A 20,814-nucleotide genomic window follows, 5' to 3' on the forward strand; every position below is an offset into this window, starting at 1 on the left:
GTTTGCAATCTATTTTTTTCCTAGTTCCTTAAACTTAGGTTAAACAATCTAGTCAATTGGAAATAGAACCCAGGTATTATTACGTCTCCCGCATATTTTTGGAGGAAGACTCATGCATTTTTAGCAAACACTGATGAGAAATTTTTCCTTGTGATTTATTTCCCTTTCTTAGGTCCAGTATAGGATATTTCCAAATAATAATTTTAAGTTAAATCATTTTCTCAAGATTGATACAAATTTTGAAAGGTTACAACAGCTCTCAGAAACAAAAACCTGTGTTGTTGTGGTCTTATGTATTATTCAAGCCTAAATGATCCAAGGGCCCTCATACTTAAGGACTTCAAAGCAGTTCATATAGATGATTTCATTTAGCTTTCTTCACTCCGGTAACTCCAATAGCAATAAATTGGTGCACCAAATTTATAGCAAACGATACCTCACATAATTTATGTAACAAAGTGGGCAACACCCTACAAATTCTAATAGTATCTTAACATATGCCCAAATTATTATTAATTCAGTACTTCCACCACTTTGTAAAGGAATATACACTTCCATTCTTTTGCTTAATTATATGCTAGAAAAGTTCTGATCTATGTAATTTTAAAGGAAATTTAGGATTAAAGCAAAACAATGAAACTGGATCACCAGTTTTCCTAGATAATTCACAGTACATACACTTTTTTCCTGGCATTTATTCAGTCTAATGGAAATTTAGGCCATGGACAGGTTCATCTCAGCTACCATTAAATCAATATGGATCAATATAGATGGTTTAAACTGTTTAAGCAACTCATGAAAGTATGTGTTTGAAACCTGGGAAATATATTCTTAATGAGTCTACATTTACTTTCGGGAATAAGTAATTTATACTACTTAGAGGCCAAATGACATTTCTTTGCTTGTCTAAAATGTACCTCACTTAAATACACAGTGAACTTTTTGTGTCCTTTATTACTATATACACATCTCTGCAGTGTTTGGGGGAGCTGTAATGTGATGTGATCGCAACAAATAGAGAAGTTCATCAGAAGATAAGATATGCACTTATTACTTGAACTGCAGGAATAATACTAAGCAAAGTGAGCACAGATTTACTATTTTGAATAGGCAGTTCCAGCCCTTTCGATCAACACATTCCTTAATAGGGAATACCAAGAGCTGGGAGTCTAATTTTACATGCTTAGAACTCTGCAGGACAATGTCACTTGGTTTTCCTTAATTAAGGACAACTTGACTTATAAACTTCGGGACAGAGATTCTCTCCCTCTCTCCCCCTCTTCTTCTCTTCTCAATGCTGCTGTCTTTGAAGCGTCCATTACCAACAACTGGGGAAGAAGAAGAGCTAGTGCCTCAGTAAGTTCCTCTCCCTTAGAGCACTTTAATTTCCTCTACTGTAAAATGATCTCTAAGCTCCCTTCCAACTGTCACATTCTATGAGTTCATCTACACCCTTAAAAGCCTATACAATCTCCACCTTTGTAGACCCCTTGCCTTTGCCATGAGGAAGGTGCTTTATCCTGAGGTAGGATTGGGGTAGGTGTGTTCCTGGTATCCTGAGCACCCAGCCATGATTGCATTGAATTTACTTCCTACATGTGATATTTCCATTCTACAGCTAGTACCCTATGAAGGGATCGATAGGCTTTGCGAATGGTTCTATGTCAGTATTTATGATACTGCCACTGTGGGGAAATGCATTCCAAGGTTTAAGCAGCTGTCTTACAAAACAGACTTTTACATCTTGTTTGGAGGTTGTGAGTCTATATGAAAGAATATGTAGTTTTAACTACATATCAACCAAGATTTAGGACTTAGAAATAAAACTGTGGTAGGAGGCTCATATTCTGAGAATTTAAAAAATAAAGGAAACAGTGCACACCCAAACTAGTAGAACCTTGGTTAAAGGTCTCTCTTAAAATCACCAGCCTCCTGGTTGAGGCATGCAATAGTCTCTTGTGATGGAAAAACCAAACTCGATTTAAAATAATTTAAACAAAACCAGATAAGTTTTCAATATTGCTGTCTAACTAGAAAAAGTGACCTCAGCTATCTGAGCTTCTATATTTATGAATTAATTTTCTCTGAGTAGCAGCCATTACTTTACTAATATCACTTCAAAATATAACACCTCTTATATGCAACCTCAGCATAATAATTTGTGGATAATTAATGGACTACTTGTAGCCTTGGCAATCTCTCATTTTAAATGAAATCCAAAAGATTTCTCTCAGGAAAATAGTATTTAATTCACCAACATTTTATGACAAAATTGGATGATATATTCTTGTTTCAAACATGTAAGTATTGCCTGCAGTCTTCTTGGCAGAAACTGTAAAGATGCTAACTATGGAAAATGCAGCTGAATTATTTGTATATAGCTAACTAGAATATAAAACATCATATATTTACTTATTATTGATAAATTACAACAGTGAAAGTTTTTTGATTCCTTTGGGGGACTGAGTAGCCAGCCATAAAGAATAGCCAGTAGAACGTGTATCTTCCCTGTTTTAAATGACTTTCCTATTCCACAACCCTTTTTCCTTCCCTTCCAATGAAAATCTAATAGGTAATCAAGCCTAATAAAGCATGCTTTTATATCTCTAACATAACGATATTCATTTAGGAATATAAAGACTATCTATTAGTCATAACTATAGTACAATGTATGGACAAAACCCATCTAACCTTCATAATGATAGAGGTTATATTACTTAGGCCAGAATTAATATTCACCCCACTCCTCCATTTCAGTGAAGCACAACAATGTACCCTTGGAATCGGTGTAGAGAAGAAAACTCTCGTATAGGTTTTCATAAGGGGAAGATTCAATTCTTCAATCTCTGTGAAGCCAAACAAAACCTGTCCTTTCACTGGACTCCAGTGTAGTCAGTAATTTTGTATAGAGATCACTAATTCTTTCTCCAGACTGATTACCTATGGGAATAATTTGCATTGTATGCAAACTACCAAAAATCTAAACTAGACTTTACCACCAAGAGCATGAAAGCAAACATAGTTAAACTCACATTAAACTTGATCTAGAGTATGAATTCTCAACAGGGTTGAGATGGCACCCAAGGGGGTAAAAATTGGTTCTTGGGGGAGAGCAAAAAGAATCTTAGGTATCACAATGATTTGTGGCCCTTCAAAGCTCAACACTCCCTGAGAAAAATCTCATTCCTTAGTATTTCATTTGTCTCATTAAAGTAAATGAAAAGCTTCCCCTCAGAGAGGTGAATATGAGAAAAACAGAGAAACACTGATTTAAAACAAAATAAAAGCCAAGCTTTGTCTCTAAAATCTTTTTTCCCACCCTTAAAATCAGGGTTGCCTTTCATTTTTATCTAAATATCTGTTTACACTTTGATGTGATTTCTATCTTTCCTTGCTTCTTAGCTTTTCTCTGATTTTCTCTTCATTACTTCCCTTTGAGCCAGTGGCTGATGACTGGTGCGAACACGAGAAATGGTCACTCTTTCATCTTCCCTCTGTTACTGATCTCTAATGTTACCACTTGCTGAGTATTGGATCTCTGTCATCACAGCAAAATAGAGGACGCAACACAGTGTCATAACTCACACACCTACTATGGCAGGAGTGACTACTGCATCTATAGTCGATTCTGACTGTAATGTTAAAACGTGGTAAAATGATGGCAAGAAAAAAGGCAATGAAAATCTTCCTCAACAGCAATTCAGGTTAGTTTCTCACTTGGTACATTAACTCTAATACACCACAATTCTAAGGTATATCTTCATAATTGGTCAAAATAGAAAAATCAGACAATAGAAAGCATTCTACTCCTTATTTCTTAATATTTACCCAATACAAAGGGGCATGAAAACATGTGGAGAGTGAAGTCACTGTCTAAAGTATATTAATGACTGCACTGCTGTTGTAATTTACAATCTTTCAGAAGAGTTATTACTCTTACTTTACAGAATTTTACTAAAATAAATTATACAATTATCTCATTCATTTAAACTTTCTCCTTTGAAACACACTTTACAGAATAATATTTTGCAGTGGAATATGGCTTGCTGTTTTGCTTAGAATGTATGTGCCTAACAATTTAAATTGAGGCTAGGGGGTGGAAAATTTCTCAGAGGACAAGAACGCTGGTTTAGGAATCTGAGGACAGATAGTAAGACACCTCTGATTTCATTATTTTATAATTTTTGATCCTTAGTCAACTTAGTTGTAAAATCTGGATGAAACATATTTTTTAAGGGTCTCATAAAGGTTTTGAGGCTGTAACTACCTGATACATAATACAAGGAGGCTGCCTGGGGAAATGGTACAGCAGCCATACAGCCAGAAGGAGACCACAATGAGGCACTGGTGTCACCCCAACTTTCATTGCACATATCATTAAGGTTCATGAGAAGGCTAATTCCTAGATTCAATATGGTATCATTGTTATGCTGACGAGATCTGCAGTTTATGTTTGATTATAATATAGCACAACAGTACTGTACTTGAGAAAAAGTGAAATAACTCGATTTTCCTCAAATCACGCACAGAAGCAAACGTCTCCAGATTATAGCATCTTACTACTTCCTGCTTTAGAGAACAAAGGAGGGAGAGTAGAAATAATAGATAATGTGTGTGATGTGTTATAAGAATTAAATTCTTCTTGTTGAAAATATAAAATAAAATTTAAGAGGAGTAAGCTTTTCAGAGAGTGGTAGACGCTGTGCCTCATGTTATTATCTCCCTCCAAAGAGCAGGAGCCCCTTTTGCTGACATTATTAAGATAAACAAAAAAGGGTATTGGCACCATTTAAAGAAAGCTAAGCGCTGATTTGAGGAAGTGCTGCATTGGTATATGTAACAGCCACAAAAATAAAACAAAAAGATTATACATTTAAATAGACCTACAAACTGAACTAGAGCATCACTCCTCAAGGACTGGAGAAATCTAGTCAAAATGCTTTGTTTCATTAATATGTGATTTTAGCTAATTGTGATCAATCCTAAAACTCAACTCACTTCTAAACTGTGGTCTTTGGGGGGGGGCTTTTACACAGTTGCAAGAATTTATATGCAACACTTTTCGGAAGGTACCACTTACAAAAAAACAATTTTTTCATAGGCCACTGCTTGAAAAACATTTTCCTTCCATGGAATTCAGATAAATTTGGAAAAAATGTATACATCAACTTAAAGTGCCAGCAGGTTCATATGAATTGGGCACACAATCTATTTACTGAAAAGAAAAATACAGTACTAGAATCTTCTAAGTGTCAATACTCTTTGACTTTGTAAAAGGAATTTTAGGCAACTAGGAGGTATACAATATTCTAAATCAATGAAACTCTGTATAGACTTTCTTTTTTTCTCACTTACACATTTGTGAAGGAAATGTTTAACGTACCTTTAAAATTTGTGTAAATTAAATTGGAAGTATTGTTTATAAATTTAGTAAGTCCTTATGTCAGAGGAAAGCATCTATAAAGGAGGGTGGGCAAAAGGTCTTGGAAGTTTAGATTTACATAATTCCAGGAAAATTCAAGAATACAAGGATAGGACCATCAGTTATAGATCATTCTGCTTTAGTACTTGTCTCTTTGGTTTTCAGGGGTCCTTCTATTTTGCTGTTGTGGGGAAAGTAACAAAAATTACATCTGGAACATTTCCAATTTTTTCTGCTGGCACTAAAAAAATATGGTAGCAACAACAACAAAAGCTTCTGTAAAAATCATTTGAAAATTGCTAGAAACCTGAATCATAATCTTGTTGGTGTGGTATTACTGATGTCTCACACTCTTTAAAATAGAAATTTCTGTTGAAATTTAAAATTACCTTCCATATGTCCGGTACAATCACCCTCTTTTGTTCAGTGATATGAAGGCTAGTAAGACTTGAATCTAAACTACAGGTGATATAGACATGTCTTTGTTTTCACATTAACATTTCTTCTTAAGCGATGCTCCCTTTTTAGTCCTTGAACATGAAGGTCACTTAAAATGTCCTTATTGTTTGTAATAACTTTTAGAAAAATCCATATGTTGTTTAATAGCAGCAGGCTTTCTACACAGGAAGTACTTGATAAGGTTTCCTTGAGAGCCTATTGTCTTCAGATCATTGTACTATATTCCCATTGCCTCTGCAAGTTCAGTTCTTCCTTTGCTTGTGCTTCCTCCATTTTTTTTTTTTTTAATCATTTGGCTACACAGAGCTGTCTCATGTCATTCTTTGCATACATCATCACTGTTTTTTCTCTTTGCCTGCATAATGGCCCAGCTTTTCTGAGAGTCGCTGTTGTCCAGAGTGTGATCCTTTACTAAAATGGGGATTGAATGAAGGTGGAGCTCAAATTATCTAGGAGCAAAGGAAAACCAGGCATTTGAAAACGACCTAGAAAGGAACGAGTAATGAACCAGAGTGGCCTCAATGAATTGCTGTAGAGGGAATTCTCAGTTTTGACACAAAAGGAATGCCTGGATACCAAGGAAAACCTAGGGGGAGAATCTCGGTAGGAAGCCTGCCTCATCGGCTGGTCAGCCCGGAGGGCTGAAGCCAGTAGCTCTCCAGATAGGAACAGAAACACACGTATTTTATGAGTAACAGTTAAGCATTCAAACATGCTGTTTTGGAACACAAGGTACTTTGAGGAGTTGACATCCCTTCGTAATTCATGTTCATTGTTCCTCTAAGTAAAATGTGTCTCCCTTTAGTTATTCTGCTAGGAATTGTACTTTAAAGGCAAGAGGACATTTTTGATAATGCACATCTTAAACTTTTCATTAAACTACCAAATTTAAATTCTACCTTTTTGTGCACTCTGACATTTTTGTCTGGCATTTTCATTAATTTTGCGACATACATAAATGTAGCTGAAATGTTAACTGATCAATACTTTGTCTCTCTCATGTAGCACTAGCGTTCCATTCCCTAAGGACCACACAGCAGAACAGAAATTAAATGTGTAAAATATCAAATGTTAATGTTAAACACAGCGGCACTTACTGTATAACGACAGAAAAGGCTAAAACAATTCCAAATGGACAGATGGTACCACAAATTATCTACAATCCCATTTAAGGATTAAAGTTTGTCCTGTAAAATAATTCTTTGACGCACACTGAAGTGTGTCCTTTTTACTGATAGCCCGGTTGTCCAATTATTTTTGTGCTCATTACAGTGAGAAATGACAGTACTGAAAAGAAAGAGAGAATGTACACTTTTTTTTTTCCATGTTGCACCCACTGACATCCACAAGAACACAAATGTCTAGTCAAGAGCCTGATGAAAATTAGGCCCAATTTATGAGACACTTCCACGTCTACAATAGATGAATCCCAAAGACAAGCGGTTGTGCATTCCACATCACATACGTCTGTGTTTGCTCTTAAGCATACAATATTCATAGTAAAATTTAGAAACCTAATTCATAGCACACAACAATAAGGACATTCATTGCTGGGAATGTGTTTGCTTATATTTCATCCGTCACCTTCCAGGCCGATTTCCGCTTCTAATACTGTAAGCCAGCTTTGAACCTTCCACAGAGCACATAGGTAGCACATAAAGAAGCCAGGGCAGCTCTCCCCCTGCATTTCACATACTCTCCATTTTAACTGACATAGGGACAAAATTATTGTTTTTCCATTTTAATTTCATTATTCTACATTTATTTTTGGATAGTAAATTAGAAAAGAAAAATAAAATGGAATAGAAAAAAGGCACTTAAACATAAAGTTTACTGATCTGGGCCTAAAACCAAGCGGCATAATGGTACAAATGCATGTGCTCCATGTGAGGCAGCTGCATTTATGAAAAAGTGGGCCAAGTGGAACCAATATTATAATAATAGATCCGTGATCCATCAACAGGGAATGATGGGAACAATATGTTTCTAACAATGGGGTGCTGCTCATAGCTTCTCCTAATGGAAAGCAGTTCTTTTCAAAAAACTGGCCTAAAAAAGGCTCTGGTTATGCAATAAGATCTTTGAAACATTTCATTTTTAAATACATCATTGAATATCTATAAGATGAATAAAAATCCTACAACAGTTCTTTTTTCCCAAATCGTTATGATATTAAGATTACGAGGTACATAATTTAAAAGCTCTTTTGAAAAGGAAATAATATCCATGTGGCTTGGGGCAAGGTACTTAACTTGTCTGTGCCTCAGCTTCTCCCTCTGTATATCAGGAAAATAATAGTATCTACCTCATAATAAGGTTGTTGGGAATATTAAATTTATTAATGCATGAAAAGCACTTTCCTGCTTTAGTGCCTGAAAAACAGTTCTTTGGCACATAGATATGTAATAAATGTTAGTTGTTATTATTACTATATAAGGATCTTTTTGTATCAGAATTTAATCTGAGACTAAAATAGATGACTGAGAGAGGATTATGAAATAGTTTAGAATTCAAATGGAAGGTACAGGAAAAATGGCTACAAAGCATTAAGCTATGTCTATCATCATTTAATAGCTAGCTTTATTAGAGCAAACCCTTATTTATATGGTATCATTGAAGAAAGTTTCTCCACATAAGAAAAAAATTTCAGACTGACTGACTGGATCATTGGTTGGTCTATCGATTTAGATAGTCATTTATATTGGGAGCCTACTAACGCTAGATGCTCTGCAGGTGATGCTAGAGTCCCAGGTGAAAAAGGCAGGGTCCCCATTCTCCTGGAACTCCTAGTTCAGGTCCAGATAAATGAAGCTGGCTTTTGTTTTCATTGTTTTAATAACATTCAATGGAATGTAATTCAGTGCTTCTTTTATTTTTTTCAATAAAACCATTAATATTGTTGTTTCTTCTCAAAAGTACTGTTAATGTGCATTCACATTGTAGTTTTTGGTCTCTTTTTTCACCATCAGTGTCAGGAGTCCCTTTTCCTACCTTTATTGTGGCCTCCCCCGCCCCCCTTATTTTGAAAGCATCTTTCATTCAGCTTGTGTTTTGTAGGACCCAGTCTGTTAGAAACTGACCACCAGCTAAGAGAGAGAATAGTACATTTCTTCCCCAGTGAATTTTGACTCCCTTTCAGTGAAATTACTCAAGTACCATCATGTACATGTAGCTAAGTTTCTCAGAGTTTCACTGCCTGGTTTATTTTTCAATCAGAAAGAAATTGTGAAAAAAAGTTTGCCATCTTGAATTCATTTTACGTGAGTGACCTCTAGAAGCCAGATGAAGTTTATGAAGACTTACACACATTGTAATGCTAAATTGCTCAAAATGAAGGTTCCTGAACAAATGATATAATTATATAGGTTTCTCTGTTTTCAGATTTCACATATAGCTGTGAGGAATGACTTTGGGAGGAGTGAATCAAAGATGGCAGCATGACATTTTCAGTAGAATATTATTGTGTCTCCTAAAAGGCCCCTGGAACCTGGAAGTAATGGCATAAAATACACACAGAAACTCAATACCATTTTTTCCTCATTAACATCAAAGTGCCTCTATGATGCTGAAAAATAATAATAAAGTTTGTTTAACAGTACTCCAATGTATTTATTATGTGAAAGAGCTAAATACAAGAATATTGAAAGAGGCAGATTTTCTTTTCTAAAACTTAATGATGACAGTCACTTTCTTTAAGGAGACAACGACATGTCTATGGGAAGCAGGCTGCTTAACTTTCTGGTAACTCACAACACAAAGGGACATATACACTCTTTGTTCCATGTGCTCAGACATTAATGAAAGTCCCATACAAGGCCTGAGAGGAGGACAGAGCTCAAAGTACTAAACAGATGTGCATACACTCATTTGAATGGTAATACTAAAATGTTGATTTGTTACTATAATTAAAACTCTTCTTGTAAGCCCCTTATAATAAAGTCATATTCTGAGAAACCGGTAACTATAAGGAAGCATAAGGTACTCATATTCTAACAAATATGACAATAAAAGATTTCAAAAGAACGACTCCACTTAAACTTCAAACCGAAACCCTGAATAAGCAAAAATAATGTGAGAGCAGAAAATCCCAGCTGAAGCTCAGAGGAAAGTATTCTTTCAGATTTTCTAGCTTTGCAAGTTGGTCTCGTCAGCAGTTTTTAAATAACCAAAGTAAAAGGCTACAAGATGAACACTGTCAGAGGACTATTTGGATCTATCAAACTCTCACTCATGCGTTTTTAAAAGCTGGAAATCTCAGAAATACTAAAATGTGCCTTAAATAGGTCACATCCACTTCCAACTGATTCACATATTAAAGTATTACCAACTAGCATGCTACTGCCAAAGATTTTCGTATTTTGAAAGAATATCTACAGGACAAATAAAATTAAAATGAAGATGGTCAAGATTATTATTATTTTTCAATGCTAAGGACTTTTCTTGGCTCTGCTATTGGGATTTGGAATTATGCAATATGTAAAGTTTTACATTTTAACCGTTCCAGAGAAAATTATACATTGGCTGAGATGTCTTATATTCCGGAAATCTGAGGCGGGGATGTATTCTTGGACTCAGACCCTGAACAATCCATCAGGTTCCTGCCCACGGCAAATCTGCCCAGTCAAGTCTCAAAATAGAAGTTTAAAATGGCCACATCAACATAACTGTAACTATTGCCACAGAAACATGCAGCTATGATTACTGAATTTAATGAATAATAATGTAAGTAATACAGTATGATCATACCACAAAAGCAGCGAGGCTCCTTGCGGGTGAATCCCAGGCAAAGCAACTATTAATGTAGTATGCAGCATTTACGAGCACCATGACACAACGCTTCATTCTGATAAAGTTTCTTAGTAGCAGCTATAGGAAAATGAAAGTATTATTAGAATTTGCAAGACTAAAACCCATCAGATACGCTACAAAATTCTTCAAGTTTAGTGTGATTTAAAATGGATTCAGAAAGTTAATAAAGTTGTAAGAATATACCAAGCAATTTGGCTCACAATTTAGAAGAAAAGAAGTATCTCTAAGAAGGTGAAAAGAACTAAATTATAAGTGCAATTTCTTAGTTAAATATATTTGCATAAATAATACTATCATGCAAATTGGGCTACCTCTATTCAAAAGAAAACAACAATCTCCAACAGCTCAAAAACATTTTTTTGCCACTTAGAATACTGGGAACCTTAAATATATTTAAGGGTTCTGAAGTCCTGTGCTTTTAAAATGCTTTAATTTCAAGATATTTCAAAGTGAAATGGATAACTGGGGATGGTTTTATTTAGGGCCTTAGGGAAAAACCTGTCAAGTACTGCTTTATTATAGAAAAGTAACATTTTTTTCACCATTTCAGTAGGATTCTCCCTTTCTTACTATCATAGTCTCATTCTCTCTCTCTCTTTTCCCTCTTCGTCTCTCTATCTCCCTCCTTCCCACAATAAATTTCACCCACATTTTCTCATTACTTTTTCATAATTTGGGATTTAGGGAAAAATGTATGACAAGTACTTTACAAAATCTGTTACTAAAAAAGGTATATGACAAACTATTATATACAAAATAAGCTACAAAGATATATCGTACTACACAAGGAATATAGTCAATATTTTATAATAACGACAAATGGAACAAACCTTTAAAAATTGGGAATCACTATACTGTACACTTGTAACATATAATACTGTACATCAACTACACCTCAATTAAAAAAAAAAGAGATAGAAAAGCTACAGATATTGAACAAGAAAAAAAAGTACATGAGAATTGAAATAAATTTAAATTAAAAATTTTAAATTAAGGCATGACTGCAGCTGTAAGAAAAACAGCCCATGCTCTAGATATAGGTTCAAAAAATTACATACAGCTATGTTAATAATTAGAGTAATATGTCTGCAGGTTAATATTTTGCTACTTCCAAGTACACTTCAAGGCCGATCTGGTATTTTAAAGGAGCTATGTAAAGTTAACCGGGGTCATATAGAAAAAATAACGTATATATGTGTACACATAGATGCACATACATGCATACCAGTTTAAACAAGTTAAAATTTCTTTCAGGGAAAGTAAAAAGTGTCTCTATTTGTTTCCTTCTTGGCCCCTGATCACCTTACTTTAAGTGCTACTTTTATAACTTTTAACTATAACTGTGGAAATATGTAATCTGTATTTCTCTTCAGATAGGTATTACATTTGTAACTCATGCATTGTCTTTAAACAACTAAAGTTTGCACTGTTTATGGTGAAGTGATTGGATTAAACCCAAAATATTTTTGGTCTTCTAATAGCACAGGAAATTATTAAAGATTTTAACACGCACAAATGAGTTCTGTAAACTTTATAACCTCAAATACATTTGATTTTAGCTGTGTTATTTGGAAGTAAACAATTTTTAAAAGGAGTAGCTTAATACTCTTTTCTTGTTATCAAATTGAGTTTAAAACTACAAGTCTAATTACGAGATATCAAGCATAATTTAAAATTTCTTCATGATATAAAAATCAGGGTTCCTGATTTTCTATTTTCTTAGCTAAAAATGCCAATAATAGTTCACTTCTAAAAGATCATAGTTAAAATCTAATTAAGAAGAAGGCTTCCCTTAAAAGATAGAGCCCCCTCTCCCGTGGATTAGAGGGAAGAACTTTATACTGGGCTCACTTTACAGACACCTGCATCATACCTGTGGGTGGTCTGGACATATATTTGAACCTCAGCTTTTGGTGTTCTCATTTACACATTCCATGGCAATCAAATTGTATTTTATGTTCAAAATGATCATTCTTCTGCTAACGCATGAATACATATCCATTCTATGCAGAGCCTACAGTATCCCCTTTCCTTTCTGACCACCCCCATCCAACTTACTAGTTTGGTATTGTCCTTGTTTGATCTTTTAAGGAAAGGAAGGGAAAAGAGAAAAAGAAAGAAGAAAAGAAAGAGCCATTTCACATCAGTAGATGATCAAAAATTCCATAGTCTTCCCCCCTCCTTACCTCCAAAGTTTATTTGAATTTACATAGATGTTTTACAGATATAATCAAGTCTTCCCAGAGGGATTAATCTTTCCTTGCTTTTTACCTGTTTAGAGAGTCTGTTTTCCTCTTCAATGTACTTCTGTTCTTTGGGTATTAATGTTCGTAAGCTGGCTTTCACCTATACATCAACATATGTGTCTGTTATGGATTAATATAGTACAAATGTTTACAAGTTTTTCACGCAGTTCAATTTGCAATAATTTCGAAAGTTTCAAAGTCCTGGCTGCTGTGCTCATAAAATATAAATGTATACAGTTGCACATGCATGCGCTTCCATTTCTGACGCCGGCAGGCAGCGACCAGAGCACAGCCACAGCGGCAGCCGCCAGCTATAACAGAAAGTGTGGGTGTGCCAGGCAGTGGCAGAAGCGTATTCTCCAGGATACATCAAGGTTTAGAGAAAATGAGGAATGACAGAAATTCTCTACAAATCAGGAACAAAAGCTTTCATGAAACTGAACTCTTTAGCAGTACAAAAAAGCCAAAGTTAAGACTTACAGCATTAAAAATCACATCTATTTCAAGATAGATGACCCCCTTTGTTGGCCCTGTCAGCTGCTTGTTTTTCAAGACGTAGGCTTTCTGTTCACCATTTTGAATCTGCGGGAAAAGGACATGACAGCCGTCTGTCTCGCGGTCTCCACTGAATACACTCCCTCAGTGACCTTTGACCCCCAGCTGCTGAAACTGACAGAGAACCCAAAACAACTGTGGCAATTCTGACAAGTACCTGTTCATTACCAGGATCAAGTCTGTCAGGAAAAATTAACTATCATGGGATTCAACATGGCCGTGCATTGAGTATGTTAAAATTTTTAGTGTTCTTATTACAGACCTTGGTTGAGAAATGACAGATATAGAGCTGAGGGTTTTTTTTTTTTTCCTTGAGCAAAAGCAACACAGAGCAGTGTGTCAGGTGAATGAAACTTACGGACAGCAATGGTATAGCAACTTTGCCCAGAAAGTCAGCACTTCGATCCCGATCTTCATCATAAACTGTCACTTCAAGAACTGAATGGATATCTTTAATGTTGCTGCATAATAAATATATGTAAAGAAAAAAAGACTTCATCAGTGGGGAACAAGAACACAAATGCGTTTGAAAATTTAGATAGCTCCAGCTGATTTGGTATATATATGTTTTATGTATACCATTTGCATACACATACATAAGGTAGCTTGGTATCTGACAGAATTTCCCACAATGCACCTTAGTAGACATGATGGTTCTATTATCTGGAACTTTGAATACAACTGTAACTTTAAGTTATAATTTTTCAATAAAATATAATTTCCATCTGGATGGGCAAAGAATAAGTTATTGTAAAAAAAATCAATAAGTGGCACTTATTTTTTTTTTAGACTTGTCCTATTCTCATTATTACAATAATTCCCATCTTCTTGTTACTTCCACATGAAGCACTACCAGGTTTGATTTCAGCAAGAGTCACAGTATAGTTTATATAATTTTTCTTTTTTATCATAATAGAATATCTCCTTTATCTTTATAGCTCTCACCAAAACTCTGACTTACTTCTGTTTGGTTTATAGTAAAAATTAACCAACCCAGACTATAGAATGAAGAAAATGTAACATTGATAGCTATTGTACCACCCTAGGATTTAGAAATTAAGTAGTGTTCCATTATGTTCCAAAGACAACATATGTTAATAAACAAGTATGCAAGCTCTTCATATTTTGTTTCTAGAAAAATAAGCCCCAATTGTTGACAGCATTTATTCTTTGATCAAACTGTTTACCAAGAAAACATGAATTAAGAGAAAACAAAAAATGAATATATTCATTACTGAAAGACTGCAACTACATGTGAGAAAAGGCTTTATCAGAGCACAATCAATTAATGGCTTTGATAATTATCAAACCTATTCATTCAATTATGCATTCCAGAGAAAAACACTCTCCACAACCTTCTTAGGAGTGCAAGTCTCCTGACCAGGCTTTCATCTCTTATAAAAATGTGAAATTCCTTAAAGATAAATTGGTCAGATAATTAAATCTGATTAGTTACTGGCTCTTAAGCAAGGACATTATAAGAAATTAATGAGGAATTTAGCAGTTTCTCATATACGAAAATAAAACAGTTTCTCATATACGAAAATAAAATAAAACTATGTTAGAAAACTTAAGAAGTACTTCTGTTTGGAGAGTTTTTCTTTGTTCAGAGTTCATTTCTAAAGCCCAGCTTAAAAAAAAAAACAAAAACAACCACGGATTTAGGAGATACTATGGTGTAGCATCGGCAGCTTTTACAGTGCATGATCGAAAAGATTTACAAACTTTTTAAAACAAAAAGAAAATTAACTCAAAGTGTTTTCTGGTACATAGGACAGTACTTAATATTCTTATTGTGCTAAAACGCAACAAACCAAAACTAAAACATCTGCCGAATCCGAGACTGAATTGTTTGCTGATTTGAGCAATGGAACAAATAAAGCTTTGTCCTCCTTGGTGTCAGTGCAATTGGGGAGAATTTCAATAGAAAGTATAAAAGGAAGAAGCAGTACGGCAATTCAGTTAATGGGAGCAAAATCCTTCATCAAATCATATATAAAATGCATAGTTTAAAAAAAATATCTGTGAAAACAAAGAAAAATGGCATACCCTTTCCCCAGGTTTCACTATCAGGAAGGTAATGCAATCATGCAATTCATTGTTGCTGGCGAAGGCAGGCCAGATTCATTGAGTTGTTAATCAGTTAAGAATAAACGCACAAAAATTTCAAAAATAAATATCATTTAGCAGCTGTTTTGAAATGAGCTCAAAGAATGACTACTTACAATGTGAAGACTTTGTTCCACTCAGGATTGAGATTTTTGTAGACAGTATGTGTTAGCAGCCTATCATTGTTCAGTTCAACCACACAAAATGGGTCACTTTTACCTACAAGAGATATGGAGGGAACATTTTTAGTACAAATTGCACCCACAGTTCACAGTGTCGTGACCGTGACCACATCTCTTTTCTAAAAAGTTTTATAGAAAACAAAAAGTAAAGTAAAATTTTAAAAATTAAAAAGTAACATCAAAATAGAGTTAGATGTAACTGGGTGATGCTAACAATTGTGATTCCGAGCAATTTAGAACTTGAAAAAAGTAAAAGAGAGCAAATTACATGGCTGCTATTTTAATTTGCAATTTTTTTTACAAAAATACTACTATAACTGCTGGTTATGAGGGGAAACGTGATACATATCCATCCCTAAATCAGATTTTACTTAATTCAATGACCTTTGAAAGGTTCAGCCCCTTTATTTTAATGCATGTATTTTCCAACTCATCTGACTCACTAGGAACTTGTAATAGAAATTCCTAAACAAGTTTATTTTGGGAAAACTGTTATATTGCAGAATTACAACATTTTAATCTGACTTTAGATTCTCTTCTGAAATATCTATGGCATCACAAAAAGGTAAATTAGACCCTCTGAGGCAGAAAAAAATTCTGCCATTTGAAACTTAACCTCAGTAACCAATCTGCATGTTAAAGAGCAGTAGTTTTTCTGTCCACGGAGAGTGAAGGATTTGGAAGTTATCATATATTCAGAGCCACTCTACTCAGCCATAGTCAAACCTCATCCATTCGGTAATTATATCTTGTGATGTCCTCAATATTTTTGTAATGTCATGTCCTGTATTGTAAGAACCCATAAAGTCATTGGCTCTATGGGGGCAGCATTAATGATATTAGTGCAGCATGTAATTTGTTTGATACCTTATACAAATGACAATGAAATCAATATTTAGAGAAAGCTGTCCAGAGGTCATATCTTTTAAACTACAATATTGATTTAGACTACATAAGAGGTTAATGTGCATATTATTAACTTTAATGATAAAGAATAATTGTTTTAAATGCATTGTGAATTGTAGTCACAGTAGTTTACACTTCTGTGAAAGCTTAAATATCACTGAAGATTTTCAATTAAATTTTAATAGGAAAGAATCCATTAGCTATCAGTGACAGATAAGCTATGTATTCCCACACAGCAGTGTATTTACTTTCCATATTGTAATTTTGAAAATGAGCTGTACAAACTGTGATTCACCTTTAATTTAATTTATTAATTTTACATTAAAAAAGAGATTTAATATGTGTGTGTTAGTTCAGTGGCCTCCTATAGCCCAGGATAATTGCGTAATTTAACATTATGGCAGTCTTTTCAGTTTTTGGTCTTGGGAATAATTTTCAATAAAGAATAGAGAACTGAAACTCTTTAAGGTCGGGTGAAAATTTTACCTCTGGTTTAGGATCTGTATTTTTCCCCACCTTCTTCAGTCCTCTTGCCCTACCTGTTACCACTCTCATTTACAACTCACACATGCCATGAAAGATGGTATTCAAAAAAATTTTTGTTCATTAAAACACGGTGTAATAGGTTTTATTTGCCACATCAACAACTTTATTTTCTCCCAAAGAATTCAGGTACAAGCATGAAAAATAGATTAGTTTTCAAAAGCTTAGTTATTCTGAAGGCTCATATTAAGCATCTTCTCTCCACATCTAGCTTTGTGCTGGGTACTATGGTATAAACAAAAGAACAGAGCACATAAACTCCAACCTCAAATAGTTTATAAAAGGTTTGGAGAGATAAAGTATATAACAAACATAGGGAAGATTAAAGCCACATTTATGGTAGAATTCATGTCAGAAGAGTATTTTACTTTCACTTTAGATGAAATGATAAGCTTTGGAAACATTTACTTAAAAGACAAGTGTAACTTTCATACTCTTGCTTGGACCTCATTTTAACTTTTCTTATATACATGTACATTCACGTTAATCAGTAAAACGTAACTACAAAAAGATAGCACTTTTCAGTATTTTTGTTGTCATTTTCACTTGCTTTACTTCAATTACTATTCTATTTCAACTGACTTGGTTTTACTTTCCCTCAAATGACCAACAAATGTGTAACAGATTCAGTCAAAACGGTACCACTGCTCCAATAACAAAACACAAGAACAAACTCCAGAGACCGAAATCTATGGTGAAAAAATTTACCTTAAACTTCTACAAACAGAAGATGAAAATCTTTACTTGACTTTTTTCCCCACAGGAAGTATATTCAGTTGTGTAAGACTGAATACAGTTCTTTCAACCAACCCCATGGAAAGTCTCCCAAATCATCACCTTTGTTGCTGTATTTTTAATTTACTGACAGTAGAAGATCTAGAGTCAGTGGTTGGCTAAAGGATCAGAAAGAAACAAAATCTGTACTTAATGTTTAACATTTTTCATATCTTGTTAAGAAACTGATACATTTATCAAACTCCATGCCCACGAGGTAGTGGCAATCCATATTTTCTTATTATTTAACTGATTATTTCTGAAGACCATTCCTAGGGAAAACCAGTATCAGCCATCTGTCATCACATTACTTAATCTCTCAGTTACTCTCCTCTACTAGAAGAAAGATGTTAAAGAACTAGAGGCATTTCCACACCAAAAACAGTGTAGAGCCTTCTAAAGCCACTTCTCAGTCATTTTGCTATTCTAAATTCCAGTGGCATACCATCACTGGCAAAGATATTCTCCTATCAGAACCTATATTATAACTTGGAATGGGTAACCAATATAATTTTTAAGAGACCATGTTAGACATTATGCAGAATATAATGGTGCTTACGTTAAAAAAAAGAGCCTTTTGCCTGAGGTAGATCAAACTGCTATTTAACATGGCTTTAATTCAAGCTGATTTTCTCCAATCTGAAATCTATTATTCTTAACCTGCTTACAGTCATATAAAAGGCTGACTGTGGTCAGTGACATGACCCAATCCATGTAAATGCTGTCATTTTCATTTTTCTGAAAACTTCTTCTCAAGTTTAACACATCTTCTTCTCAAGTTTAACACATCTTTGATGTCTTCTCAGAGCCCATGGGTTAAAATCCACATCTTATGGTATAGAATATAGTCTTTCGTCTCCAATCTCAAGGTCCTTAAAGTCCCTTACTTGAGCTGTATCACACCTTTTGATTCCTCAAATATTCCATATACTTCCAGAGTTCTGGGCAAGGCATTAAAGTTCAAAGCAAAAGCCCAGTGGTCTGGGAAAAAGGGCCTAAACTTTGGAGGCTGAACAATCTGGGGTTGAATACTCACTCTAGGACCCTGGATCTGTTTCCTCACACATTCAGCAGTGACTGTAATGGTCCCTTGCAGATATAATAGTTAGAATACAAGTAGCAGAATGTCTGGCACACTAGCAAGGGCCTCAATAAATAATAGCAATAATAAGGGCAATAATAGTAGCAATAATAAGGGCAATTACAATACTTATTATTGTCATAATTGCAAATATTTTCTGAGTTTTTATTATAAGCCCAACATTATGTTTTCAAAAAATGTTATGACTACTTTATGAGAAAGATGCTTTTACTATTTCTATTTTACAGAGAGGAAACTGAAGCTGGCAGATTATATAACTCACCAGGTCACACAGGTTGTAGTGAAGCTATTATTCAAACCCAGGTCTATCTGATCTTCAGAGCCCTTGCTCTACCCCTGTGGTCCATGCTCCCTTTAATTAAATCATATTTAAATGTAAGCCACTAGGCAAGACCTTTCCCAATAACTGTGCCTACCTCAGTATTTAGTGGGCCACACCCAAGGAAAGAGCTGGGTAATGTCTTGTCTATAGATACATTCATTCAACAAATATTTATTGTTTACCACGTACCAGGCACATTCTATATGCTGAGGAGACAGACATAAAACAATTAAAAAAAAACCCTGAACTTATGGAGTTTGCATTGAGGAAGAAGAAAGACAATGAATAAGAACATTTTATAGTATTTTAGAAGGTGATAAGTACTATGGAGAAAAATTAAGTTGGGAAGGTCAGTGAGGAGATAAGGAGTGCTGGTATATATGAGTAATTTTTAAAAGGGCTGCCAGAGAAGGTCTCAGTGAGAAAGTGACATATGGGCAAAGAAACGCAAGAGGCAAGGGAGTGACTGTTGGTCAGAGAAGTGACTGTGCCTGGTGTTGCTAGGAATATCCAGAAAGTTAGTGTGTCTGGAGGAATGGATTGGGGGTGGGGGGTGAGTAATAGATGGCATAGTTAGAGAGGTACAGGGAGGGTGGCAGGCCTCTGTAGGATTTAGCTTTCACTCGAAGTGCTAGGGCAGGTTTTTGGAGGGATTTGGGTTGAGGTGTGACAGGATCTGATGGCTGCTATTTGGAGAATAAGGTAGAGAGAGGGCAATGGAGGAGACAAGGAGAAGAGTTGGGAGGATATTACAATAACCCAGGTGACGTGGAGTGGCTCGATTCTGGATATATTTTGAAGGTAGAACCAACGGAATTTGCAGATGTCATTATTGAACAATCTATTGTGCCTCATATTATTATTTGGGAATGGAAAACAATTTACTGAGCTTAGCCAAGTCAGTCTTTTTTTGCAAGGTCAAGAAGCATTCAACAAAGTGCTCTGACTAGATATTTCTAGAATCCAGCAGAGGAAAATTTAGGTAAGGAGAGAAAGGCAATTTTAACTTTAACTTCCATTTTCATCTTTTCCTTCTAAAAAGTTATGTTTTTACAGTTATCAGTGTGGATGCCAACTTTAGTTCTTTGCACACTATGTTCTTTTTGACTAATTTAAAAAGAATCCTCCTGCCACTAAAGGCATTAAATGCATTAAAGGGCAATTAAAAATTAACAGCAATTTCAGCCAAAATAACAGTAAACAGACAATATCAAATACTATAAACTTACTACTAGAAAGCACACACTAGACTTTCATTTTAAAGAAGTGGCTACACATAGTTAATGTGTTTATCTGGTTTGCTAAATGATGCTTTAAATGACTGGCTTTTCAGTTCCTAAATTTTGCAGTCTTGATTATGTGCCACCTAAACAAACAAAAACAAT

The 20,814-nt window shown here is 34.8% G+C and overlaps 1 protein-coding gene across 3 annotated transcripts in view; it reads right to left on the reverse strand.

Annotated features, from left to right (window-relative positions):
• Positions 1–20,814, reverse strand: part of MCTP1 (multiple C2 and transmembrane domain containing 1) — a 534,361-nt gene that overhangs the window by 151,097 nt on the left and 362,450 nt on the right. For all 3 annotated transcript variants that reach the window (XM_029217598.1, XM_029217600.1, XM_029217599.1), the window contains 5 exons: positions 15,717–15,819; positions 13,850–13,952; positions 13,417–13,518; positions 12,962–13,036; positions 10,628–10,747 (listed from right to left, as the gene is read on the reverse strand). In XM_029217598.1, coding sequence (XP_029073431.1) covers positions 10,628–10,747; positions 12,962–13,036; positions 13,417–13,518; positions 13,850–13,952; positions 15,717–15,819 — 503 coding nt within the window. The remainder of the gene's footprint in view (positions 1–10,627; positions 10,748–12,961; positions 13,037–13,416; positions 13,519–13,849; positions 13,953–15,716; positions 15,820–20,814) is intronic.

This window comes from Monodon monoceros, unplaced genomic scaffold (assembly GCF_005190385.1).
Source record: "Monodon monoceros isolate NGI ecotype Baffin Bay Population unplaced genomic scaffold, NGI_Narwhal_1 Super_Scaffold_12, whole genome shotgun sequence".
In the NCBI taxonomy this organism is placed as follows: domain Eukaryota; kingdom Metazoa; phylum Chordata; class Mammalia; order Artiodactyla; family Monodontidae; genus Monodon; species Monodon monoceros.